We start from the raw sequence: 17,365 nt of genomic DNA, 5'->3' as shown, positions 1-17,365 counted from the left end.
GTCGATACCCTTGACATATATATACGAAACAGTATATCTACACTATATATCTTATATTTGCGAGGGGATACCTAAGAAAAATAGCTAAAGCTAAGATATATTTGGTAACAGTACAATATTATATGACTTATTAAGTTATCTATTCTATTTTAGGAAAGGTACAGGAGATTTATGCAAAAAACAGGTTATATGCGGGTAACCCGCGGGTTACCCATGCGGGTTTGAGGACCGGGTGAGGTTAATTTTTCGACTCGCAAATCTGCGGGGTTAGGGTAACGGGTCGGCAAACTCCAACCCGATTGCGGGTTATGGCGAGGCCTACTAAATTTCAGAGGCCCCGTGGGACTTGTCCAGGTCTAATCTCGATGACCAGGCAACACAAGTAAATTACGAGATCCTCACATCTCGACTCCCTTTTCTCTATACGCCGGCCCACTCATAATAAGTCAGGTCAGGCCACCGCGGGAACCTTAAGAAGATCAGCGGGGGCCTTATTTGGCACCGCCATGGCCACCTCATTTTCTGTCGAGCTATCGCTGTCTAACGCGTCTGTGCCCGTTTCCCTCTTGTGGTATATTTGCCTAGCGACGTGGTCTGTCAGGTAGGGGTCGAAGTCCTTCGCACAGGCGGCCGCAAGGATCGACACCACACCCAAGGCCAGTGCAAAATAGTAGACGTAGGCGTACGAGGCGGCGTAGCTGTCTGCAACGCCCTTGTTAGTGATCTTCAGCAGGGCATCGGTCATTCCAGGGACGGCGGCGATGGCTTGTTGGTTGCTCGTTGAGACTGCGGTGAGGAGCTCGCCGATCGAGGATTTGGGGAGTCCTGCATTGAGGACGGCTGGGACGAGGTGCTGCTGGAATTTGCCTGGCAGCTTGTTGGTGTAGATTGCGACGAAAGCGGCGGTGAATATGGATCCAAAGATGGTTCGGGACGACGCTACGACAGCTGGAGGGAGGTTAGTGGTGGGCTGATCCTGGCTGTTAGGATTGAGGAGAACATACCGAAGGCAACGCCCAGCTCATGGTCGGGGGTAATGCATTGAGCCAGAAGCATTGTCACGTCTTCTCCCCAGCCGATCACGAAGCTGGCGAGCATGGAGAAGGCAATGGCGGAGGCCTTGTTGCTTTCCGTGACCGAGGACATTGAGCCCAGGAAGGCGGTTACCCAGATACTGCCGATGATCAATTGCACGCGGGAATGCTTCACAATGTGGAAGAGAGCGCCTAAGATCAGAATACCGGCCCACATACTAAGGGTTGCTGTTGCAGTCATCCATGAGGTTTGTTCGGTATCGAGGGAAGTGCCGAAGATGTGAACGACTTGCCCAGGCCACATGATGAAGAGGGCCACATTCATGATACCCATGACCGCCGAGATGATCACCAGACAACTGAATCCACGAATATCGCGGAAGAGTTTCATGGGGACAATCGGGTACTGGACACTGCCGAAGCATTCGTACAGCACGAAGGCAACGCAAGTGGCAGCTCCCGAGATTAGAAGACCAAGGATTCTAGGAGAATTCCATGGTTGAGGCGAACCACCCCAGGAGATACCGAGAAGGAATAGCGCTAGTCCTGCCGTGAGGAGGAAGATTCCAATCCAGTCCGTCTTTCTGAGTTCCTCCCGCTTACTCGTTCTCTTTCCGTGCAACTGGACAAAGGATGGAGGGTGGTAGAAAATGAAGAGAAGCGCGTTGCTGACGACTGTCGAAAGGTTAGCAAAGGAATATCTGCAAATAGGTATCGCGTACCTATCAAGATGATATAGATGTAGAATATCCATCTCCAATTGCCGCTCGTACCCAACTTCTGTCCGAAGTACGGGGCGAAGCCTGTACCGACGACACTAGGAAAGGCAACAGACACGATTCCCAAGAACTTTGTTTTATTACTCATGAGCTCACCCACGAGCAGCAAGTATGATCCTGGTTGGCCGGCAGCCAAACCGAGCAGGACCTGTGCCCCGATTAAAGTGTTGAAATTCTGCGCGGTGCACGCCACGATGCCACCAATGAGGCCGATCAAGCCGGTAACAAGGACGAAGTTACGGCGACCGAATCGATCCGTCAATCTTCCCATGATCAGGATACTGATCGACTGACTGACTGTCCAGACCGTCGATGCCAGACTCGCATTCTCGCTAGGTCCGATATCCGCGTTGATGTTGGAAATTGCAGAGGCGGAGGCCTCGAACGCGAAATACGTCGCAATCAAGGAGAGACTAATACCGACAAAGGTACTGATTATGCGAGGGCTGTAGTAGTATCCACCCGGTAACTCGTTGATATCTGTTGCAAGTTCTCCCGCACGACCCTCATCGTGATGGCCAGCGCCAGGTTCACACATCTTCTCCAAAGCCGTCATTTTGGTTCGATGGGCCGATCACTATGGGCACTTGATGCTTAGTCTGACCTCCTAGGCTTCAAAAGGCAGTTGCAAGGGCGTATTGTTTATGACAGATAGCCGGATATAGCCCGGTTTATATAGGAATGGCATCTTAGCTACACCGGTTACAGCTGGATCACCGCCATGTGGAATACATTATTCCGAAGAAGGCCCAATTGAAGCTCAAACTGAGTGCTTAATCCGCCCCAAAACTTATCTTATCCCATATCTTCGGCCTGAAGAATGTATAAAGATTTTGACGTTTCTACGGCGGGAGAGGAAAAGCGGTCTATGCTCAAGCGACTTTCCCACCCAGCTCAGGGTACAGTTCGGCACTAGCAACTCAGTCGAGCGCTAAAATCCTTTAAAACACTTGGATAGGTTCAAACGAAAGAACCTATTACCCAGTGAGTTGGGTTGGGCTAGCTTCTGGCTCGGGTGGAGATAGTGGCAGGCCTTAAATCAAGGCCGGACAAACACAGCGGTCTATCTTGTTGGGTAAAGGAGCTAAGCAATATGCACGGTTAAATTACACGCGATATTTTCCATGGTCTTCGTGGTTATTTAATGTCTGTGCATCGGTCGTATCATTGTCGTGTGGTGGGAGAATGATTCTGGTTCTTGGCTGGTGCCCAGCCGGCCTGAAAGTACGGACACCATATGAGGGAGGCCGGAGACTTTGTCGCGCGGCGTTGTACTAATTCTGTGATAGGGTATCGTAATTCGATAGTCTATGTAATAGCCCACACTGCGTTTTATCTCTTTGTTGGGTAGGATATTGCGAGGGAGCCATGCCGGAGTACCGCCGACGGCCACAGTGATACAACTTGTATTTACTGAAGAGAAAGTCGACAGAGGAACCTCTTTTATACAATATTCCGCTGTACTGGACTAACGGCGTCTTTATCTAGATTGGCCTTGACTCAGTGAAAAAAAACTTATACTGGCCGATCCGAAGGTGCGAGATGGAAGGGACTGAACGGGATAACAGGATACCAAACATGCCGCGCCGGACATTGGAATAATAACGCTTTAACCAATTGCTATCTTACTCACCTTCCTCGAATTCCATATGGACAATAGCGGGCTTTGGGGCTTTGGGACTTTGTGCCCGGTAAACTACTACCTGCTCCGGGCAAAGATCCAGTCCTCTAAGTCGCTTATGGCCTGGACTGGTTTTGGTCGTATGGAGATCGCGGTCAGCAGTAAAAGGAAAATGTTGCGCCCAGGTATCTCTTACTAACCTCTGCTGGTTGTTAGTAACTTGGGTAGGTCAGGGCTCACTATACCTTAAAGGCCTAAGGGCTCTAGTGACTGTGGGTCTTGAACAGGGAACAAGAGTAACAAGGTCACTGGGAATGCGCCTCTGTGATGAACAGCTAGTGATTGAAGGCCAGGCCTATTGAGTACGTATACTCGATAGTTAGATAGTACGAACGAGTCGAGTAAGCACAAGGTACTAGTAACAATGATAAACTGAATTGACCACGAAGAACTAAACCAAGTACATGAATGAATGTCCTTATATACCCTCCTGAAATACCCTGATGAATACCATCCGAATGGTATTCTTGTTGGTTATTCATTTCCAGGTCAAAGACTTCTGCAGGGACTCGGTGAACCACAAGAACGAATCGGGCTTTACTATCTTAGTGTTATTGCCCAAGTCCTTCAGCCATCCAGTGTTATTCCGAGCAGCCTCAGCTGATTGGGCGTCTCGAAATCGAATAACATAACCCGTTTTTGTTGAACCAATGCCTGCGACTTTGGTGGACTCTGTGTTCAGCAGGGCTGTTCTAATATGTGTGTTTGCCGCTTCGGTGGGTAGAAATCTTGTGAACCGATTGTTATCGATATCGTCGTCCAAGGTAGGCACGGCGCTGATTCGGACCCAGTTAAGCTATTTCCGAGGCCGTAAGGTTATCGCGTGCCGGGGTTGTTCAGCTGTGTTGGCTGCCGCTGCCACTGCGACTGTAGCCTACGATTTTGGGGTTGATAGGGTCTGCACCTCGATGTGGGACCGTAGGGTCCGTATCTCTTCCTGTAGCTTTGCATTCTCATTCTGCGGCTCCCGTTGCCCGGTTTTAATCTCTCTGATTTCCGCCTTGGCTGATTCGATGGTAATGTTTTGGTGGGCTATGGTTTTCTTCAGGTTGGCGATCAGCGCCCAGACCATCTGGTTGGTGATCCGGTTGCTAGTGTCATCTGGTACGTTAAAGTCTAGAGGTGGGATCGCCTTGATTTGTGCCTCTGTTCTCCTTGTCCTGCCTCTGGAGGCTGGTGCCAGCGTCGGCTCGTCATTGTCCCTTGCAGAATTTTCAGGTGTCCTTGGGGTGATTTCGGGATCACCCGCGGACGGGATCGCCATCAGGCCGAGACTAGTTCCCGCTCGGCACACAATGACAGCCACGATCACAGCTCAATAGACTCTTTGATCAAGCCTCTTATTATCCTTGCTTTATATAGTCTGTCAGTTCGGTCGATGTGAGAGCCGGCTTGTTGCCTCTGACAGGAAATAACTGCCTTAAAAAGAGCAAGTTCCGCTTCTCAAAAGCAAATCAAAGCTAAAGAAGCTGGGGTTCTTGAAGAAGCGGGTTGTAAAATAGGGTCTGATTAATGGCTTGTCTGAAGGCGTTACCCACTTGGAGCATGGGTTGCAAGACGTTCGCAAGGTAGACTTTACGTGCTTTTGCTTGTCTTTTCATCAATTGATCTTTTTTGGCTTCCTAACAGGGTAAAGGATGTATAAAACCGTATTTGCAAACTCCCACCCGTACAACAGCCTTGGTCTATTATTTTTAATGCTGCATCCGCACGCCATACTGAAATATCAATTGACACATGGTCCCTTTTGATACTAGATCATGCGGGCCGTAGAGATAAGGGGCTCACATATCCTTGCTTCTTTGCTTTAAGGAGAAGATCTAAGAACGAAGAACTGTGTGGTAAGTGGAAGAGCCGTGTGCTCGCTGAAAGGGTAGCCCAGGTCTTTCAAGAAAGACTCTAGGTCAACCTTGTCCGACGGTGGACAATGGATGCCAGCAAGCACCTTTCCAACGTTTTCACAGTAATTGCGGTAGTGGAACAAGGAGATGTTCTGGTTGGGCGGGAGAGTGGTCAGGAACTTTGCCAGAGCACCAGGACGCTCCGGGAATTCAAACATGAGCAAGCGCTCGTCGAGCACATCGCAGCGTCCACCAACCAGGAAACGTACGTGTCTCTTGGTGAGCTCATCGTTGCTCAGGTAATTCGTCTTCTTACCACCCCTGCCCAATTCGGCGATGACCGTCAAATCCTCCGAACCTGTGGAGGCAGACAGAGAAATACCCATAAAGACTTCGGTCGAATAATCTCGAGCGTAACAGTAGCCTCATGCGGTTGCCGCATGAGAAAGAACTACCTCGACTAATTTAGAGAAAGCGCCTGGCTTTTCGGGAACGTTGACACTTAGGAGTGCTTCCTCGCGGTCTCCCAGGGTAGCACGCTCAGCCACCGAAACGCAGTCTATCAAAGTCCATGTTGGCACCCGAGGTGATCGCAACCAGTTCCCGGGTTGACTCAGTGTTGGGATATAATGAGACATATTTCTTGAAGCCTGCTAGGGCCAAAGCACCTGCCGGCTGGATGACGGACCGAGTGTCCTCGAACGCATCTTTGATCGCAGCACACGTTTCGTCCGTGGAAATCTGAACGACCTCCTCGACGACTTCGCGTGCCAACCGGTAATTCTCCTACCCGACGGCCTTCACGGCTGCGCCATCCGCAAACAGCCCAACGTCCTTAAACAACACCTGCGAGCCAGAATCTAAGGACTGTGCCATGAGACTCCACCCAGATGATCTTGACATGTGGCGCAATGCGCTTAAGATAAACACCGATACCAGCAACCAAACCGCCTCCTCGGACAGCACAGAAGACAGCTTTCAGCTTCTGCGGGTTTGTCTGGCGCAGTAGTTCTATTTCAATGGTTCCCTGGCCTGCGATCACGTAAGGGTCGTCGAAGGCAGGGATGCTAGCCCGAGCTGCTTCTCTAGGCGGTGAGCTTCTGCCTTGGCGGAATCAAAGTCGTCTCCATGAAGGATCACGCTGCCACCGAGGCGAGCGACGTTCGGGTATTTGATAGCGGGGATACCTGAAGGCATGACGATCGTTGCAGGAACGTTGAGATGGCGTGCAGAAAACGCAACCCTGCGTGTGGTTACCTATACAAGTTATGAGTCGCTCCATACGTGTATTACTTACGCCAAAGCGTTATCACCTGCTGAGCATGCGATAGCACCTTTCCTCCTCTACTCATGAGTCAGAGGAGCTATCTTATTGTGGGCGCCGCGGAAATCAAAGCTGAACACAGGAATAGACTTATATGAAAGATATGTGGAGGATCAGGCAAGCCAAGGTGTAAACCATTCCTCCAACTGTTCACCCACAGCAGCAATATATAGAATAAAACTAATATATTCTCTCCTAGATAAAGCCTGAAATGGCTGAATACCGCATCCCCATAGAAAAAAAGAAATCAGAGGTGTCCATGGTACGGTCACGAATGCGTCAACTGCTAAAAGACTGAAGAAAGAAAGGGAAGACAAATGGATCACTACTAGGATATCGATATTATTAGTCGCGGAACAAATCAGCTCAAAAAGCTTAGAGGGTATGTCGGATGTGCAGCCTGAACGTCATATTGGACACTCAGTCGGTCCCATCACTTATAACGCATCGACAAGCTAGACCAAGCCGAATCTAGCATCCACCAATAGTAGAACTCGGGCCCTATATAGAATCCATTAATCAGTCTTCCGGACGCCAGCCTTCCACATAGAAAGGTGCTTACACATCTAAATGACGCAAGGCCATGTCCCCGTCTGTAGTTGCACTTGTCTGTGGTAATCGGCGGGTGCGTTTCGACCTCGCAGTCACGATCGTTGTAGAATGTACAGCTCCAGCATGAATTTTTTTTCCGAGGGTCTGGGTGTGGAGATCGTTCAGAAAGACAGAGGAGGCTCGGAAACCATCACTAGTACTTATCATATGAAAACATTAAAAGTGTATGGAAATGGACTAGTTTACACCCCTGGGATCCAGAGCAGATTTTGAAGAAGTTCTTAAGAAAGGAGGTCCAAAGTTCTTCCTCCAGTAACTCTTCCAAGTCAGTATTGCAGACTGAGGACTGGCAGAACATTGAAAGGCTTCTTAGGAAGGTTGTTACTGATATTTATGACCAGAACACCAAGAAGCTCAGCGCTACAATTCGCCACCTCTCTACAGAGGATATTCTGCTAAAACTTCATTTCCAGGGCCTTGAGAGGGCCCTTCTGAATGAGAAGAAGAGCCAGCGGGGAAAGCCTCTGGAGTTTTGTTTACAAGTGCCTCAGGATGGGTATGCAGTCTTCTATTCTTCCAAGAAAAATCTAGCAAGCGCAGGATCTTCTGCTAAAGAACGAGAAGGCTCAGGAGCTTGCTAAGGCTTCAAAAGAGGAAGAGAAACTTTGTAGGCGGCGTGCAAAGGAAGAAAAAGCAACGCTTGGAGAAGGAGGAACAAAGAATTACAGCTTCTCAGACGGAACTAGGGCTCAGCAGGAAGAGGTAAAAACGCAGCAGAGAGAGGAGGATCATATGGCAAAGGAGGCAGCTAAATAGCTTCCGAATTACATGCAAAGCACCAGAAATACTAAGAAAAAGGCATCCAAAAGTTCTTTACCAAGAAGAAGCAAGTTGCTAAGCAACCAGCACCTGAGGAAGTTGGTACACCCTCCCCCCAGTCAACAGTCGAGGCAGGCAGATCCGGCTTCCACAGCGCTTCTGGAACCTCTGAAAAAGTGTTATACAATCACCGTCGCTATGTAGTTAGAACAACAGGAATACCCTGAAAACCTTGTAGTTCTAGAGGGGGGTGGGCGAAATCGATCGTCAGGCGGTAAAAAAAAACGGTACTGATGTCAGTCTCTGTGATGACTACTAAACAACGCCTTATCTCTTCCCCTTTTGGAAATGATGATTTTTCAATGATACCAATTGTATTGACTAAACTTGACTTCGTTGGTTGAACTAAACTAGTTGGGGGTATAGATAGGAAGAAGATGAACGAAGGCGGTGTTAAGGGCGGCCAATTTAATTGCCTGACAGTACTGGGATGCTGAGGTAGTGGTGACCAGCACCTAGGCAACAGGAGTAGAGCTCATGTTCCAAACACGTATGCCATGTCATGTGGTAGGTCTTTCGGGTAACTCGCTAGTGCCTGGAAGATCAAGCCCGTGTAGGTACTTAAAAAAAGGAATTTCTGTGGTCCTTGACTGGTACTAGTGCTCAGTGAGCGCTCACTCAAATACTTGAGGGCATCTTTGTCCATTGGTCGTTGCGTAACTGATTCTGCCGCTCGTGTCCGCGTTCAGCAAGCGCACTACCTGCGAAAAGTCTCCTCCGGCAGTCGAGATCCACACAGTACGGGCGTGTTGTCGAGTAACCGAGACTCCAGTGTCGGGAGTCATATCAGCGCGTATGTGTCACATGGCGCAAAGAAGGAACAAAGGAAAAAGTGGTCATGTCGTTTATTTCGGTGTCGCAGCGCCACTACGGTTATGAGCCATGTGGGCGCGAACCAGGTGGCCAGCGGCGAGAGCAGCGCACAGATTGAGCTCAGCAGCGAGGACGGAGGCCGCAATGATGCGGGCCAGCTGGCGAGCGTTGTCTCCCGGGACAGTGGGGTGGGAACCACGGATGCCTAGCAGATCGAGCATGGCACCTTGTGGCTCGAGGATCGTACCCCCTCCTACAGTACCCACCTCAATGGAAGGCATGGAGACGGCGATTTGGAGGTCACCATTGCGGCTGGTCAAGATAGTCAGTATCACCCTGTGAGATCGAGCTTTACTAGGGAAGACTTACTTCTTCATGGTCGTGATACAGTTACTGCTCTCGACGTTCTGGGCAGGGTCCTGGCCGGTGGCAAGGTAGATTGCAGTTAAAATATTGGCCGCATGGGCGTTGAAACCGCCGATGCTTCCTGCCATGGCGCTCCCGATAAGGTTCTTGCTGATATTTAGCTCGACCATCGCATCGACATCGGTCCTGAGCACGTTCTGGACAACATCGCCGGGGATGATGGCTTCCGCGACAACCGACTTGCCTCGACCGTCGATCCAATTGATGGCAGCGGGCTTCTTATCCGTGCAGTAGTTACCCGAGAGCGAAATAACGACCATGTCGCTGAAGCCACTGTCTGCAAGAGCCTGTAGAGCTTTCTCACAGCCTTTGGAGATCATGTTCATGCCCATGGCGTCGCCGGTGGTAGTCTTGAAACGAATGTAAAGATAAGTCCCCGCGAGCGCGGTCCTGAGAGTCTGGAGACGAGCGAAACGACTGGTAGAGTTGAAAGCTGCAGTGAGAATGCTACGTCCCTCTTCGGAGTCAATCCACGCCTTCGCAACGCCGGCCCGGGCCAAGCTTGGGAAGCTCACACAAGGACCACGGGTCATACCGTCACCAGTCAGAACAGTCACAACACCACCGCCAGCGTTAATTGCCTTTGCACCACGGCTAGTACTAGCTACGAGGGTGCCTTCGGTAGTGGCCATGGGAATGTAGTAGTCCCGGCCATCGATGTTCAACGGTCCGGCAACACCAACAGGAAGCGGCATGTAACCAATCACATTTTCACAGCAGGCACCCTGGACGAGAGTGTAGTTATATCCTTTGTACGGGAGCTTGGACGTTTCAAGGGAGCTGGTAATAGCAGAAGTGTTGGGAGATCGGGAGACAACTGCTCTGCGAATCTTCACGGCTCGGGTAAAGGCATCAACCTTGCTCATGAGGCTCTCATTGTCCATGGTCTTTTCTAGGGCATGGCCGGGAAGCTTTCCGAGAAGGGATAAGTGGACAAGCTCCTCATCGGTAAGAGTGGGGCCACGTTTCTCCTTGAGCACAAGCTCGCAATCCTCGAGGGTCCGGTTTGAGATTTGGTCAGGCTCAAATGGCGGGTAGACCTTCGGTGCTGGCGCTGGCTCTACACGCTTGGCGGGTGCGGGCTTAGGTTCCTTGGTGGTCCACCGGGCGGCATTGAAGAGATGCCCGTTGAGAATGATACTAAACATCAATGCCGCAATAATCCATTTGCTAATGGTCGGGTCTTCCAAACACTTGAGAAGGCTTTCGAGGACTGTGTTGCGGCGGAGGGTGCCCAAGAATTGGTTAATATGCTGGAAATCAATTGGCTCGTCAAGATCCAACGATGGAATAGAGATATCTTCCACCCGGTATGTAATTGGCGGGATAATCGCCACCACAGTCTCCTGGTTTTGGGTTCGGGCCAGCATATACACAGTATCTAAGCTGTTGAGTGGATCCACAGAGGCGGACTTAATGTTGGAAAAACGTGAGGGCAGGGCAAAGTGGCCTGAGTTCCTGAAGGGAATAGCCCACAAGTTCAAGATGTTAATGAGGACTAAGCCACCAACCATGAGGATCTTGAATTTGCGTACGCTGCTGGACTTGGCCTTCTGTCCGAAGATGCTGGGGTTGGTCTTGGTGGTGCTGAAAGTGACATTCTCTGCGACGCTGCGGCTGACGCCTTCTTCTTCCATAGCTTTGCGGAAATCTGCGTAATGCTTGATGCGGGTGATTTCTAGTTTAACACAGAGAACTGCAGTGTAGAAGGTAAAAAGAAGTACGCAATCGAAGAGGCAAATCCAAGCTGCTAGGAAGCAGAACTGCTGGAGACCGCCTTGTACCCCGGAAGAAGCCCCCATAGCCAAAAGGCCGATTTCAATACCATAGTGCTGGATGATTTCCCACCCTTGATCCTTGATTGCAGCCGTGATGGCATCCTGAGTATTGATGGGCTGGGCAGCGGAACGGCGAAGGGATCGACCGTTCAGCACGGCCCGCGTAAACATAATCGGCTTCTCAAAACCAACGGTCACAGTGAAGAAGGGAAGACCCTCGGATATCAAGCGGAAGTTGATCGGTACGTCAAGCTTAGTCGTCACCACGAGGCCAAACATAAAAGCAAGCGACCCTGAGAAAAGCACTGCAGTCGCCAGCCAGAACTGCGAGCCGAGTCGTCTCATCGAGAAGAATAGTGAAATGAAAGTGAGATACATGGCGACGTATCCTAGAGTCATAATCGCTGTATCAATTCCCTCACTGTGATTGATATGGTCGAGCAGAGAGCTCCACGCATCGGCCATCCAGCGGCTCAAAGCCCGGCGAGAGTGGTCTTTGCACCCACGAGCAGCTCTCATAACCCATCTTCTGGATACTTCGCCATCGCCAGACAGATCGGGAATCTCCTGCATTGCGTTCAAGAAATCGGATACTTGACTCAATGGTACGGTAAAAGCAAGAGGGGGGTTTGATGAGGGGACATTGGAAGAAACTGAATGGGCGGAAATGTTGGCCGGGATGGACAAATCATCCACGGTGGGCGCGATTGAGTTCGGAAATAGAAAAGTAGTCAGGGCGAGGTGGTTAGCGGAGTCGTCAGGCATGCAGATCTCGTCGGCCTGCCATTTCCACGAGGTCGATTCGCCTAGTCGAAGGGTGCGGCTTCCTTGAAGAATGGAATTTGTATCCACCTGGCCTGCAAAACTCTGTGGGTCTTGGATCGCATTGAATAGGCTGTGTTCCAAAAGTCCAACATAGGTCGTGCTGGCTAAGAGTGCGAATACCACGATCGTGTATATCGGGCGTGAACAGGTCCGATGGGAGATATACTCCAGGGCAGATATAACCTGACCGTGCAGCCAGCTGGGCTCGGGGTCCTGAGCCCTTTTGGCTGACGATTGGTTTGTAGGTATGACAGAGGTAGCCATAGTGGCAGGTCGGAGATGGTCCGACAGAGAATCGATCGAAACGGAGCAAGAGGGGCAACTGCTTGACTCAAGCCCCGATTAATTACAATCAAGGTAGTTGTTCCGGTGCTCGTTGTTCCTGTATCGAAAGTGGGTGGCAGGTGGATTTTGAGGCAACAGCTAAGAAGACAAGAATCAGACCCTACAGCACCTTGGTTCTGTCTTCACAGATTCTCAAGCCTCGTAGTCCTCACAGAAACTCATATTTTATATTATTCACCAGTAGAAGTCTACATGTTCATAGCAATAGGACATCAAAGAGAAGGGGCCGAGTCGAAACAAGGCCATCCACAATTTTCCCTTGCCGACAGACATGACGGAGGTATCGCTCCACTAGAGCCATCCAATGCCTTCAGAGTTGTCTAATATTGAGGCTGTCATCTCAACGGCCCATGGCGTTTGAAGTGGAGATCACAGCCCCTTCATCTGAGATAGCAAAGTGATCGCGCACTAAAGAAAATCTGATTGCACTTGGGCAGTGAGCAGCAGTTGCCCTATCCATTCTAGATCTGAGTAGAACCGGGGGCCTAGAAAGTTGCGCAAATCAAACCTTGCTTGCAGAGGGCCTGATAATGTAATCTATGCTAGCCTGTACGATTAAAGGGATCGAGTTTTTCAAAAGCTGCCTAGTACGAAGTGCCTGAGTAGTCTTTCAGTCATAGATTCTAGCTATCTAGAAAGTTTGAGTACTGCATACGTTTGAAAACCACCGATGCAACGAAGGCCCAAGTTGACTACTAGTGTTAGAACACTACAGCTTCCCTATATCTTTCTCGATCATCCAGTAATATACTGCGGGGAAGAGGCCGTAGGTTTCTCGTCACAAACCGTTTAAAGAAAATAACTCTAAAAAAGCCACGCCTTATACGGAAGGCCTAGGGAACCCTGGCATTATTGATTCGGACAAATTCGCCTGCCCTACAGGCTACGCCTAAGCCTAAAAATAATTTCCAATTATTCATCTACGGGCAAACGATATTTTTTTTTAAAAATAATATAGGTCATATAATTCATCCAATGCTTGGCACTTGAAGGATTCAGTCGTCCTAATCCGGTTTCAGGTGATCCTTCTACTTGACCAGTTACGCGGTCCTTTCACGAAGTCGCCATATGACAAATGGTCCAAGACCCTCAGTAACTCCACTCCCACATTAATGCCCACTTGAAACACGGTTATTGTTTAATAGGTAGGCAGCCTGCCAGAGTGAGAATGCCGAGGGGCCTAGTGGCGGGTTGGAAAGCCACCTGCAGGTAGGGCATCATTTAGTGTCAAGATCAAATTTGACACACTGCAAAACTCACTCTTCTAACTTGCAGGAATGCATTTTCAGGAGAGGCCTTAGTGGCTTGGCCCCCATCGTAAGCATCTGAAATCATTCTACAAACGTCAGCTTGATCGCGGCAGCAGTACGCGGGTTCCCTGGAATACGCGGTGTCTGAGACTTCGTCCAGAGATTACACACATGGACAATACTATGCAGGACAAAAGAAGGAAGTGGTCTTGCAAATGCAAAGGTTAGCCTGACGCTTAGAGTATGGTTCCTAACCTGCTGGAGGTTCTTTGATAGATATACCCTGTTGTGTCGTCCCCAAATGGCCTGAGAATGAGTCCTTAATGCCGCACCAATCAGATGGAGTCTTTACGATCAAGATGGACAGCAGCCACGAAGAACAGTGGATGACCTTGCCGCTGTCAGATCGAGCCGCATCTCCAGACATTGAGCCGAGCGTTCCTACATGGTATGAGCCTGAGCCAATCCTCGAGCCGTCACTACAGTGGTTTATGGACCTCTCAAGATACCTTTTCAGTGGCTTGTGGATCCTGCGGTACTCGGATATTCATTAGAAGTGTCAGTACCATGAATTATGGATTATACAGGCCTTGAGGATCCCACAACACCGTCGATACCATGGATTATGGACTCTGCGGGTCTCAAAAGTCCTCCAGAGCCGTGCATGTCGCCTCTTTTCGAGACATCCATCCTCGAAGACCTCTCAAATCCTCCCACGCCCTCATCCTCACGCACACGTGAGGCGCCAACGGGGCCACGCTTTGGTGACGAACCAAACCTTTCTCGCCGCAGGAGTAGCAGTCCATATGGAGTCTCCCTTCCGGAGCTTCTTGCCGATTACACGACCTCTTCTGATTCCATATTTCTCTCTCGCGCTAAGTGCCCCTTCAAGGATGCAAATCAACAGCGCGTTTTGCGACCCCTCGAGACTTTACGACACTATCGGCAGCACTTCAAACGATTTTTCTACCACTACGGGAATTGTTCCCAGTCAACTCTAGATCCACACAACCCCAACAAGCGTGGCTTTGCGACCTGCAAAGATTGAGACCGACATAAAGCCAATCAAAAGCTGGAAATTCGGTGCCAATGGCGCAATCAGCACTGCAAGCAATGCACAAGAGTCTTCAGCCGTATGGATAATATGAGGGACCATGTGCGAAGGATCCATGAGCGAAAATCCTAGACTCCTTTGTCATCCACAGCACTATATTAGATTTAGACTTCTATCCTTGGGTGGTGGTCTACCAATTCACCGATATTACCCAGTTAAAAAACATTAGCTTATATGCGATTCAGACTAAAATACGTCAACCTCATAGTTATAACACAGCGTGACTTTGAAGGATCTAGATTGGCCTGACATTACAGCCGTCTTTCCATCTCTCTTTGATATCGCAGTGATATATCACTATACCACCTACCGACACGTGCGCTTTAGGACTGGATTATATAACATCATAGTGCTTAGGTTATCTCTAGGCTAACTATACGCTATCCGGGGAGAAGGGGGGAGGCATTCCATGTGATATTTGTATTTACGTAATTTAGTACAAATATCGTTAGAAGAGCCATTGTTAGACATACATGGTTTGTGACTATACATAGTATAGGACAATGGAGTGAAAAGAATATACAAAGATATAAACCATGAAACGTGAGATTTGCCGTAGGATACTGTGGGGTTTTTCATTTTTTGTAAACTTTCACCTTTAGTGTTTTCTTATCTTTCTCGTGTATTCTATAGAAGATACACAAGTAGATGGTTTCAGTCGTGATGTCGAGTTCCATACTCAATATCGCAGGTGACAGGCATGCAATTGGTACGGCTCTACGCTCGAAACTACATCATAGTCTAGCTTGCATCGGCCGAGAGACTGCAATAATGTATTTTGAGAAAGCGTTGAATTAGAAAAATGTATACATGTAAAGCCAACCTATAACTACATTAGATTTGTGCCCCAATTAACACTGTGTTGCAGAGGACGCCGGCATTGATAAGCCTCCAGGTTGTCCCACACCGGATTTAGAGACCGGATTCGAGCTTTACGAATGCATATACAGTGTACTCGTGCCAGGGGCCCTCACCGCTCTCACGTTTCAGGCCCGCCAGGGTCTACTTATCGTAAGGGCCTTAGGCCTAACTCTGTCTGAGGCACCAAGATTGCTTTATTCACTGTTGGTTCGATCCCAGAACACTGATATCCCAGTTACTGTATGATAGAATTATTTCTTTCTTTCTTTTTTCCTTCTCTACGTTTGATGTTTCGTTAGATCGCCACGTTAGATAGAAATGATACTTCTTTCCAATGTGTATAGGATCATCACAGAAAGCACCAAGGAATAATTATATGATTCTGGCAGTAGCTGATAAAGTCGAAGCTCAAATGAGGTAAGTGGTTATGTATAAGGAGATCGGTAATCTCTACGCCATACATTGCGGTCTTTTGTATATTGATCAAAATATTGCAGCCATTTAAAGGAGCGCACCTAATAGCTATAGGTTTATTGCTCTTAGTATAGCTTTCGAAGCACCAACCTTATTATGCCACCCAGTAGATGATGTAGCTATTATAAAATACCTGGTAAATCTGACTGACCACGATACCAATTCTCTATATAGAGTTATAGACCGAGCCCTAGAAGATAAAGAATGGTGGCATTATCCAGCTATCTGCCGCGATATATTCAATTCCTCCAATATCACCTATTGGAATAAACTTTATGCTGCATTCATCGAAGTTATAAATATTCTTCGGTCCAATTTTATACATCTGTATCGTTGCCTCTAAACAATTAAACCAGTCGATTATTGTTATAATTCTTCAGCATCCATTCTCTGTGTCTATGTTGGCTTTTGTATAATATGACTATAGTTGCTGGGGAGGCGCTGGATAAAGCTGTAGGCCCAGTTGTTACCGACGCGTCGTGAAGAACCACTGCGCGCCAATATTTCATTTTCACAACTCTCAATATCCCGGGGAGTTAGCGGAACAGTTGCATCATGAAGTATACTTATCCAGGTAGTTATCGCCTGCTCCTGGGCCTGAACCAGCACCTTATTCGGACCAGTACGCGCTGAACTTGATTTACAACAGTACAAGCGTCCCTTCAGCTGTTGGAAGGAAACACCAAACTCCCTCGCCAAAGGTGCGATTTGGGTCCTTACGCTCAACTACATGCGTAGCCCATTACAGAGTTGATACTCGATCTCGTTGGAATTTTCAGGCTGTGTGGTTAGTAAATGGATGTAGAAGAGAGGTTGTTGGTAGAAAATGATAATTAGACTAGGGGATAATTAGGCCGAGGACTGAACCGTGAAAGCGGTGAGGGCCCTTGGCTAGTGTACACCATGATGACTTGACACTTCATAAGCAGGTCCGGTTAACGTAATCGGTAAGCGACGCTCCCATCCGGCCACTCTATTCCATATTAGGTGGCACCTGTCATACTCCAACATCCTAACAACCAGAGACAGGAGAGACCGTTCCACTTAATATGTAGGATAAGATACCGCTAGATTTATATGTACCCAGTGCAGATGTCTCTACATTCAATTGTACACTAGGTATAGCATTATGAATGGACACCGTATTGATCGTAATTTATCTCCTCTACCCTCGAAGGGTGAGAAGAATGGTATCAAAATGGTCGTAAAATTATTAGAGATACTTCCATAGCCTCTACATAGGCTGACATTCGATAGTGCATAAGCTACTATCCCTGGTTGGCGCGATATCAGAATTGTCAAACATGCCTCTGGATAATGATTTTAGATGGAATACTGGCCCCCAAACCGAACCCGGCCAAGTGCCTAGTACATGCCGAACCCCTAGTA

General features: G+C 48.7%; 4 protein-coding genes across 4 annotated transcripts; 1 reads left to right on the top strand and 3 right to left on the bottom strand.

The window, feature by feature from the left end:
- Positions 1-451: 451 nt before the first annotated feature.
- Positions 452-2,369, bottom strand: BDW43DRAFT_308678 (fungal trichothecene efflux pump; the record flags this gene model as incomplete). The annotated part of the gene is made up of 3 exons (XM_032046546.1): positions 452-948; positions 1,005-1,709; positions 1,757-2,369. 3 exons carry the CDS (start codon positions 2,367-2,369, stop codon positions 452-454), a joined length of 1,815 nt encoding a protein of 604 aa, XP_031902702.1.
- Positions 2,370-5,301: 2,932 nt separating this feature from the next.
- Positions 5,302-6,532, bottom strand: BDW43DRAFT_298478 (tryptophan synthase beta subunit-like PLP-dependent enzyme; the record flags this gene model as incomplete). Its single annotated transcript, XM_032044559.1, has 4 exons — positions 5,302-5,759; positions 5,884-6,121; positions 6,204-6,412; positions 6,484-6,532. 4 exons carry the CDS (start codon positions 6,530-6,532, stop codon positions 5,302-5,304), a joined length of 954 nt encoding a protein of 317 aa, XP_031902701.1.
- Positions 6,533-8,773: 2,241 nt separating this feature from the next.
- Positions 8,774-11,336, bottom strand: BDW43DRAFT_268476 (hydroxymethylglutaryl-coenzyme A reductase-domain-containing protein). The gene is made up of 2 exons (XM_032041127.1): positions 9,294-11,336; positions 8,774-9,227 (listed from the first exon to the last, which is right to left on the bottom strand). The coding sequence occupies exons 1-2, from the start codon at positions 11,276-11,278 to the stop codon at positions 8,936-8,938; spliced, it is 2,277 nt and encodes a 758-aa protein (XP_031902700.1). The 5' UTR covers positions 11,279-11,336; the 3' UTR covers positions 8,774-8,935.
- Positions 11,337-13,886: 2,550 nt separating this feature from the next.
- On the top strand, positions 13,887-14,575 carry BDW43DRAFT_308673 (uncharacterized protein; the record flags this gene model as incomplete). The annotated part of the gene is made up of 2 exons (XM_032046545.1): positions 13,887-14,043; positions 14,115-14,575. 2 exons carry the CDS (start codon positions 13,887-13,889, stop codon positions 14,573-14,575), a joined length of 618 nt encoding a protein of 205 aa, XP_031902699.1.
- Positions 14,576-17,365: the final 2,790 nt, after the last annotated feature.

This window comes from Aspergillus alliaceus (assembly GCF_009176365.1).
Source record: "Aspergillus alliaceus strain CBS 536.65 unplaced genomic scaffold BDW43scaffold_10, whole genome shotgun sequence".
Lineage (NCBI taxonomy): Eukaryota > Fungi > Ascomycota > Eurotiomycetes > Eurotiales > Aspergillaceae > Aspergillus > Aspergillus alliaceus.
The sequence above is the reverse complement of the archived record's forward strand: the minus strand, read 5'-3'. Positions and strand labels throughout refer to the sequence as shown.

Coding starts and splice junctions, on each gene's coding strand:
- BDW43DRAFT_268476 (XM_032041127.1), bottom strand. CDS start 11,278: ATGTTTACGCGGGCCGTGCTGAACGGTCGATCCCTTCGCCGTTCCGCT. Junction 9,228..9,293: donor CAGAACGTCGAGAGCAGTAA/CTGTATCACGAC, acceptor GGTGATACTGAC/TATCTTGACCAGCCGCAATG.